Genomic DNA, 10051 nt, shown 5'->3' on the forward strand with positions numbered 1-10051 from the left:
TTCCTTAATTCAGAGCTTTTTGTACAACAGGTTTCCTGATTAGGGATCCCATACCTGTATAGCAATTCTCACTTAGGGTCCTAGGTGCGTAGGCAGCTGATACCTGACTTGCAGCTTTTTGATATACAGCAATATCCATCTGGAGCTAATCTTTTCACACAAAGAAGAATTAGAAAACAAAGAAAAAAACACTTGAATACTAAACATGCACATGACCATGCCCTGTAAACCAGCAAATAGGAGTAATTTGTAATAATTATCCTGATTATATTTAATTTCTTTGGAATCAGAAAATATACAAACATCAATCAGTTATATTAAAATTGTAACATTAATTGGTTTAGGCTGTGTGTGCAACACCCAGTGCACATTAACCTACGCCACAGCCCCATCATTGTCTCATACTGTTAGTCACATACTCAGGTTAATGAGCTGTAGAATTAATAGCCTGTAAGTAAATATCCCCACCCCTGAAGCCACTGAATGAGAAATGCCGACCAAGGGGATGCGAGGGGCAGTGGCTGGACCAATGAGATTAAAAAAAAGAGAAATATGTCCAGCCGACACTAGGCTAGAGCTCCCTCATTGAAACACTATGCAGGCAGCAGCACATACTGATACCAATCTGAACTGCAGCAAAGAGACAGCCTGCCAGCCCAGCACCCAACACCTCTTTCCTTACTTCATAGACTGCATTCTTGGAAAAGCTCCGACAGACAAGAAGAAGATTCCAGGAAATATCAGGCAAAAGCCACAGGGGGGTGAGTACACTTCTTTATATACCTCTTTTTGGCAACAATAAGTTACACAGCTTGCAACAGACAACCCTACAGCACCAGTCTGATTTTTTTTCTTCTAGCAAATTATACTCTTTAACGTCAAATCAAAGTTATGGTGAAATTCATAACTTTTACAGAACCCTGAGGGATATTGTAGTCTTTCCTGTTAACAGATGGACAACCTATGGATACATCATATGTATTTTGTTTTGTATAGATGAAAATGCTAAGGTAATAGTGACTGGAGCTGGCTTAAATTATTGTTTACGTAGCTATAGGGGAAGGGGTGCTGTTCTTATCACATCTGTACTGTTGTAACAAATATTTTGAAGCAATATGAAGTTCAAGTTACTGTTATCTTATTCAGGGCTCCAACAGTCAAGTGACCCTAATTCTAAAATTACTCACTAGTCCCCTAAAATGAATTCAAAATTAAGAGACCTTAATTGGGACTCAATATGAAAATGAAAAAAAAAAAACATTGGGAGCTGATATACTGCTTTGAATATATATTGTTTACAAATGTCTCCTGCTCTGCATGATAAAGTGAAAAGTATATTTTTGTTTGGACGCTTTGTTGTCCTTCCCTTCTTTTTAACTGGAAAATGAAAATGTCATTGCCCAGTTAATGGTAAACATGCAGACGAATAATTCCAAGGTTCATCACATCATTTTAGTTCTTACAATATGACTTTACTTTTTAAAATGGTGAGATATTCATCATGAAAACGATTTTGTTTAATTGTTCAGATTTGGATGATACTGGATCTCCACCTGCAAAGATATTATGTAAGACAGGAACGCCTATGAAACTCAGACATGGGGAGAACATGGAAAAGAAACGGAGAGGGGTCATGGAGAGCACTGCTGAGGCAAAAGGAGCTAATGAAATGTATGATGAGGACAGGACTGAAAAAATAACTGAACCAGTTGCTAAACAGAGCTGTGTCCCAGAGTTACTTAATACCTCAGAGAAAAGGAAACAGCGTAGGTACCGCACCACCTTCAGTAACCTGCAGCTAGAGGAGCTGGACATGGCATTCAGAAAGTCCCACTATCCGGACGTTATCACCAGGTATCTAATTGTGAAGTGTAAATTATCCAAAAAAATCTAATCTTGTAAATGTTGTTTCCACAAAAGTTCAAAAACAGAACACTGCTCAGAAAATTAGAATGAATGGTCAAATATAGTTAGTGATTAGCGAGATTTTCAACACATTTCACCAGGATTCGCCAGGCTTCACCATGAAAAGACAACCATAGGCTTCAATGGGTGAAAAGATTGTCACCTGGGAAAAAAATTGTTGGGTGGCAAAAAAAAAAGTGTCGTCTATAGACTTAAAATAATTTGACGAATCTTTCGCCATTTCGCAAATTTTCGCAGAAGCAAAATGGGTCAAATTTTCCCATCACTAGTCATAATTACATGGGTTCACCTGCTTTCCTTAACATACTTTAGAAAGGCCTAACTCCAGTCATTTTATGGTTATCTTACTACATTTGATGGTGTGATGGACCTCCTCAACCACAAATATTCATCTTTGCCTCATGTAACAACATAAAACTGCATTGTTATGTACTGTATATACTTTGGATTAGACTTTTGTCTGTCTGTATCAGATGAATATACGGTAAGTCAAACCATTTAACATTTCAGTAATCCCAGTACTGAGCGACGTAACTTATGCCATGCCTTTCTGACTATAAAATATAAATATCTCTTGTGACAATGGGAAGACCCAGTATCAACCTAGAGCTTCAAGGATGTCATTTTATGAGTTTAGGAGATTTAATTAACCATTCTAAATAGTGGCAAGAGTTTTTGCAGTCTAAGCATAATTCAAAAACACCACTCAATAATAAATTAGTACAGTAATTGCTTTCCGGTTACATTCTGGAATAATGGCTACTGTATATCTTATTCTTTTCATGAAGTAGATGACTCATTAAGTTTAGTGAATTACTTATCAATCACTTTTTTCACCTTGTTTCAGCTCCGGCATTGAAAGACTTAGAGACATATTTATTAAAGTGACGGAAAGAGTTATTATGTGAATTTTGGAGATAATGATCTTTTTATAAATTCGGAGTCAGAACAGAATTTTCCTCAAATCGAAAGTTTGTTTTTCCCCGTATGTTTTTCAAGGTGGAGTCAAATGGAATAGGTTTAAACTAATAGACTTGCATATATTTTTAAACATGGTATGATGTATTCTGTGTCAGTGGGAAACATACTGACTCAAGCAGGGAAATACAAATCCTGACACAGAGCAGTCATTTCTAATAACAATTGTTCTTTTATTTTCCCATAAAAAGAATATATATTCTGAATAAGCAGATTTAACCCGTTCTCTACAGAAAACATATAGTTTACTCTTTCCTTACACCGAACCTGGATCTTAGTGCAAAGATAAAAAAAAAAATAATATAAGTAATAATATATTCTTTTCTGTAAAAAAAACAATCTTGTTTTTAAATTTCTCCTATAGCTAGGATTCAGTTATTCTTCACACATCAAATGAAAGAATGTTTTGGAGAGAAGTCTGACATATTCATTAAAACACATTCGTCAAAATATAGCTTGTAAGTAGTGAAAATAGAAACATTTAGGGGTAATGGGGTAACAAAATAAACATTTTGTTTTTCCCTAAAAGTGTAAACGGTATTGTAAAATTAACATTATCAATTCATTTCGAAGTAGGATGAAACAGTAATTGTTGTGAAATTTTAGGAAAAACAGAGGTACAAAGGGGAACATTGTGGACTTGGTTTACTGTCTGGCACAGGCAAAATGAATCAGAATGGTACATGCTTAGATCAGGTCCAACACATGTACCATAAGAATTTGCAAATCTTTATATTTTGGGGTTTTACAGAAATTCCTTTTCCTGTTCTGCAACCGATTAATTGCTAAGCAAATGAAAAAGAAAACACCTTAGTGTCCAAAACAATGGTGTACATTATTAACACTAGGGAAATTTACACTAGGGAGATAAACTATAATAACCAATCAGAGATGTGCTTTTTATATCCATATTAATATTACATGAGGTTTTAGGTGCTCATTAGCATATGCACGTTAGCATTCAGATTCAGGTTCAAGATCTAGCTGATTCTTCTGTGGAGATTGATATTTTGATATTTTACAAAATCCTAAATACTGTATGTGTTTAGAGCACCCTTACATTGTATATGTGATTGAGATAATAGTGACACATGTCTGTGTTTCTTTTTGCAGAGAGGATCTTGCAATGAGGCTGAATCTAACAGAAGCCAGAGTGCAGGTACAAGTGGCTGTTCAATTTATCAACTCTAATAATTTATTTAATACTGGGGGAAAAAAACACAGGTCTGAATAAATCTGACCAAGGCATTTCATGACCGTTTCATGACCGTTTCATGACCATATAAAAACATGAGGCTGTTTTTATACAGGTCATAGAACTCCGAGGTAACTTCTAATATCCTCATATTTTGAAACATGGGGTCCTTTATTTATTATAATACACAAATTTTAGTGAGTGATGTGACAAAAATGACATCACTACTCACCGTTTATAACTGATGACATCAGTACTCACTGTTTATAAGGGTATAATTTACAAGATATTATTGCCTTTTGTGTATTATATATATATTATAACAGTGAAGTTCACCTTTAAATTAGGTATCATTTTTATAGATAAACTTAATTCAATGCAACTTTTCAGGTGATTTTTATTTTTATTTTATATGTTTTTTGTTACCCTTCAGTCATGTTCTGTTTTCTGCTGGGGTCCCTGATCTAAGCAACCAAAACCCAGGCTTTATGGCTTGATTTTTATTTTTTTTACAGTTCATTGGTTATCGTTCTGTTCAAATCTACTGACGTTAATCATTTTAAAGACTTGGCAGGTAGGTAGGTCATTAAAGGAAAAGTAACACCAAAAAATAAAAGTGTTTTGAAGTAATTCAAATATACTGTAATTATCAATAGCCATAAATATCCTATAAAATTATATCCTTATTAATGGTGCTTAGCAATGTCATCAGTTATAATCGGTCCTTAGTGATGTAATTTCACTGATTCAATAAAACATGTGTATTAAAATACATAATTTACCTCCTGTCGTAATATATGAGGATATTAGAAGTCTCGAAGGAATCCCATGTCCTGTGTAAAAGCCCTTGGAACTGTCCTCGTGCCTTTGTATAGTTATGGAATTCCTTGGTGACTTATGCCTATATTTTACTATGAGGGGGACAATATTCACGATATAATAAATTGTTGCAATGCACTGTAAAACGGGTGTGTTCGCTTTAAAGACTTTATATAATAGTATATAAATAGGCTGTTGTGTAGCTGTCCGGCAGCCATTCAAAAGAAGGAAAGGTTTGGGTTACATGGCAGATAGCAGATAAGCTCTGTAGAATATAATGGTGTTCTACAGAATTAATCTATTATCCGTTATTTAACCTGTGCCATTTATCCCTATTTCTATTGGATCCATTGCGCAGCTGCTTATTTATAAACATTACAGTAGTGTTTCTGAAGCAAACAGACCAGTTTTCCTATGCAGGGCTTTAGTATAATATATTTTCATTACTAATTTTTTGGTGTTACTTTACCTTTAAGCCCTATTAACTAAACTTTGTCATTAAGTCTGAGAGATAAAAATTATCTTTTAGTATGGTAAAAGCCTAGGGTTGCCACCTGTCCGGTTTTGACCCGGACAGCCCGGTATTTTAAGGGGCTGCCCGGGTCTATAATTCCTGCCCGGTTTTCCAAATAAGGAAAACCAGGCGGGATTCCCTTGATTGACATGGTGATCGTCCAATCGCTGGTCGCCCAATGACATCACGGGTCCTCCCACGGACATCACAGGCACGCCCACTGACGTCACAGACACGCCCACTGATGTCACGGACCGCCCCCCCGCCCGGTCTCAGCCCGACATAAAGGTGGCAACCCTATAAAAGCCAGTATCTTATATGTTGCTATAAATTACAGGGTCAGGGCACACTTTGCATATTCATTTTGCTGTGTATATTGATTCTGTCTGCTGCATGTTATCTCATGGTCTAGTTTTTTTTAAATCTACCCCAGCTAGGATTAATGTATATACCTGATAGATTATTACTAAGAGTGTAGGGGGCCCATTAACTTAGCTCGAGTGAAGGAATAGAAGAAAAAAAAACGTAGGATTTAGAATGATTTTTTTGGCTACTTCAACCATCGAATTGGCTACTTCGACCTTCGACTACGACTTCGACTAGAACTATTCGAACTAAAAATTGTTCGACTATTCGACCATTCGATAGTCGAAGTACTGTCTCTTTAAAAAAACTTCGACCCCCTACTTCGGCAAGTAAAACCTACCGAACCTCAATGTTAGCTATGGGGAAGGTCCCCATAGGCTTCCCAGCAATTTTTTGGTCGAAGAACAATCGTTCGATCGATCGATTAAAATCCTTTGAATCTAACGATTCGAAGGATTTAATCGGATTTTTCGTTCGATCAAACTATTTGAGGTAAATCCTTCGACTTCGATATTCAAAGTCGAAGGATTTACATTCGGCAGTCGAATCTTGAGGGTTAATTAATAAACTTGATATTCTTTGTGCAGGTTTGGTTTCAAAATCGGAGGGCAAAATGGAGAAAGCAGGAGAAAATTGAGATGCTAGGAGGTGTTTCTGGATTTCCCATGAGCAACCCCTTGGGACTGTATTTTGATGGTCCTTCGCCTCTAACAGATTCTGCTTGGAAAACAGTACCTCTGTCCACTGTACCATTACCACCTTTCATGCCTGCATTAAGCACACCTCCGATGGGTTCCTTGAATCTCAGTAACATTTCTTGGGCAACACTTTTCAGTAGCCCCATTCTAAGTCCTTATTTTGGAAGGTAACATTATTTTAAGCATTCCGGTACAAATTGTGTCTTCTATATTAGCAATTCCATAATGTCCTCCTGTTCCTGACCTCACTGACTTTTATTCCCTAGAAGCAATAATTACATGGTAAATAATTACAATACCAAGAACAGGAACAAGGAGTATGTAAAAATAAAAATACTCACTAAAGATTTTAAGGTTGCACCAATTCACTAAGATTTCTAAAAATGTCAGTTTGTAAAGTTTGTATGCAACCGATTTAAAGTGTCTACAATTAGAAAGCAGATGAGAAAACACAAAACAATAACCTAAATATGATATGTCACAAATAATGTCTTTGGTACTCAAGATGAAATGTGCAAGTTTTTCAAAGTTTTTTATTTCATCCTTATGTTTTTAAGGGGTTGTTCACCTTTAAATTAACTTTTAGCATGTTATAGAATGGCCATTTCAAAGCAACTTTCCAACTGGTCTTCATTATTTATTTTTCATTTTTATTTCTATAGTTAGTTGATTTTTTAATTATTTGTCTTCTTCTCTTGACGTTATTCTGCTTTGACATGGTGGTCACTGACCCCATCTAAAAAACAAATGCTCTGTAAGGCTACACATTTATTGTTATTGCTACTTTTTATTACTCATGTTTCTATTCAGTTCCTGTCCTATTCATGTTCCAGTCTCTTATTCAAATCAAAGCATGGTTGCTAGGGTAATCTGAATCCTAGCAACCAGATTGCTGAAATAGCAAACTGGAGAGCTGCTGAATGAAAAATGAAATAACTCAAAAACCACAAATGATAACAAATGAAAGCCAATTGCAAATCGTCTCAGAACATCACTCTCTACATCATTCTAAAAGTTAGTTTAAAGGTGAACAATAATAATTTTATACGCTTATCACAAACTTACATTTTGTTTCTACGCTGTAACTTTGTAATCGTCACTCTGAGCATTGATATGAACAATTTCCCATTTATTCCAGATTCCTTGGTGTTCTAAACCCACTAATGACCACATCTTCTCTCCTTTTGGAAAATCCAATTCCTGCCTCAGACTCTGATTACAGCTTTGACCCATCCAACCATGGGTGAATGGAAAATGCTGCTTTGAGACAAAGGGCAAAGGAACATTCTGAACAAGTCCCTGCCATAAATCTCCTTGGTGGCAGCTTTACTGAGATTAACAAAGAAATGTGCTGATCCTTTTGGAAGGAGCAAGCAAAAAGACAATTTCTGGATAGTACCCCAGTTCACTATTTTTGAATATATTTAAGAGGGAATGATGCTGCATATAATAGGTCCAGGGAATGAATTTACCAAGCAATTCAAATTATATTTTATACAAAGGTTTAAGTTTCCTAAATTACTTCCACGAATGTCTCCTGTTTATTTTATTTATGTGAAAAATCATCAATTTCATAGTACAGGTATGGGACCTGTTATTCAGAATACTTGGGACCTGGGGCTTTCCTGATAACAGATCTTTCCGTAATTTGGATCTCCATACCTTGTCTACTAGAAAATCATGTAAACATTAAATAAACCCAATAGGCTGGTTCTGTTTCCAATAAGGATTAATTATATTTTATTTTGGATCAAGTACAAGGTATTGATTTATTATTACAGAGAAAAGGAAAATCATTTTTAAAAAATTGGATTATTTGGATAAAATGGAGTCTACGGGAGACTGCCTTTTCATAATTCGGAGCTTTCTGGATAATGAGTTTCCAATAACAGATGCCATACCTGTATAGTTAATAGTTTAAGAACCTCATAAAAATGTGAAAAAAACAGTAAGCAATACAGAATCTACTTTGAAATGCAGAATTTATACCAACATGTGCCTTAGAAAATACAACAGGTCGTCAAATTCTTGGAATAGAAAGAGTGTGGATTGACGTCCCAGTATATTTGCCAATATTTAGAATGTAAGCACAGAGTCTTTTATTTTTCTAGAACACAATATTCTTTTTAAAAATCTTTCTGTATTACTAATGTGAGTATAGTTTGTACAGCATGTGCTCATGGAATACATGGCGATATTTGTTTGTGATAAGCAGATGTAAACTCTAATGTCCAAAGCAGGAGAATTCACTGTGAATATTCTATCATTCTATCAACATTATTAAAGTAGCATATAGTTATCTCACTTTTAATCTACTTGATTAATCGACTTCTTTGTATTGGAGAGTTTGATCACTTGCAGATACATCATACATTTATTTGTAAAATCGAAACGTTGGAATTTCTTATGCTTGTCCATTAAAATCAGTTACTTAACTGAACGTGTTGAGTACCTGCACGCATGTGTTTTTGTTTGGTGAGTGCTCCTCCATTTTCCATATACATGTGTATATATATACATATATACATATATACATATATATATATATATATATATATATATATATATATATATATATATATATATATATATATATATATATATATATATATATATATATGCTCAAAGGCTCAGAATTTCACTACTGTGGATAATTCCAGTTTAAGAATCCTATTCAACATATGGACTAGCTCCAGAAAAGCGGAGGAACTAAGCCAACTCTAAGGAGGTTATTTACTAAACTGCGAATGCAACAATCACGAAAATTTTTTTTTACAAAATCTGACTTTTAAAAAAATCAGATTTTTTGTAATTTATTAAAACCCCAAGGATGGAAAAGTCCGAATCAGAAAATCCAGCATCTCAGACCTGTCGAGGTTGCATATAAGTCAATGGGAGAGGTCCCAATGATTTCTTGATCTGCACTGGGTTTCGTGCAATACCCCGCAGTTTTCAGGTTTTCGGGTGAAAATTAAAAAAAAACTTGAAAATCTTGAAAATGGGATGAAAAAAATCTGAAAAAATCTGAAAAAAACGCGAAAATCTGATTTTTTTACCGCAAACCAAATTCTCAGGAAAATGTAATAATAAATAAACATAAAAAACACAAGCAGATTTGATAGGTGTTTGTAGCAGAAAATATTGAGATAAATTTGGACTTTAATAAATAACCCCAGAGGTGTTCGTTATCTGCCAACCATTCTCCCTGCTCTTTCCAGGGGTGGGTACCTGATCTCAGTTATAATCTTATAATTTTTGCCATCAGCAGACCTCATGCATCACAAGCGATTAAAAAATGAAACATATCTTAATCTGCATATTTATATTTTGACATGGCAATATAAAAGGACTATTCACTCCAGTGCATTATTCACAAAAAAAAGAAAAACGCTAACATTTGCTAAATGCATTGAGGCCCTGGGAAGTCAATTCACAAATCACTAGACATAAGATAATTAAAATTTATCAGTGAGCATACCACTGGCATCATATGTGCAAACAATTTGGGCATCTGAGATTCATATAAATGACTGGAATTTAGCCAAATCATATATT

At 34.9% G+C, this 10051-nt stretch overlaps 1 protein-coding gene across 1 annotated transcript; it reads left to right on the forward strand.

Annotated features, from left to right (window-relative positions):
- Positions 1-300: 300 nt before the first annotated feature.
- LOC108700658 (homeobox protein ARX) lies at positions 301-8108 on the forward strand. Its single transcript, XM_018233834.2, has 5 exons — positions 301-761; positions 1530-1854; positions 4018-4063; positions 6386-6663; positions 7635-8108. Exons 1-5 carry the CDS (start codon positions 596-598, stop codon positions 7741-7743), a joined length of 924 nt encoding a protein of 307 aa, XP_018089323.1. The 5' UTR covers positions 301-595; the 3' UTR covers positions 7744-8108.
- Positions 8109-10051: the final 1943 nt, after the last annotated feature.

Source organism: Xenopus laevis, chromosome 8S (assembly GCF_017654675.1).
Source record: "Xenopus laevis strain J_2021 chromosome 8S, Xenopus_laevis_v10.1, whole genome shotgun sequence".
NCBI lineage: Eukaryota > Metazoa > Chordata > Amphibia > Anura > Pipidae > Xenopus > Xenopus laevis.

Coding starts and splice junctions, on each gene's coding strand:
- LOC108700658 (XM_018233834.2), top strand. CDS start 596: ATGCAGGCAGCAGCACATACTGATACCAATCTGAACTGCAGCAAAGAG. Junction 762..1,529: donor CAGGCAAAAGCCACAGGGGG/GTGAGTACACTT, acceptor TTAATTGTTCAG/ATTTGGATGATACTGGATCT. Junction 6,664..7,634: donor CTAAGTCCTTATTTTGGAAG/GTAACATTATTT, acceptor CATTTATTCCAG/ATTCCTTGGTGTTCTAAACC.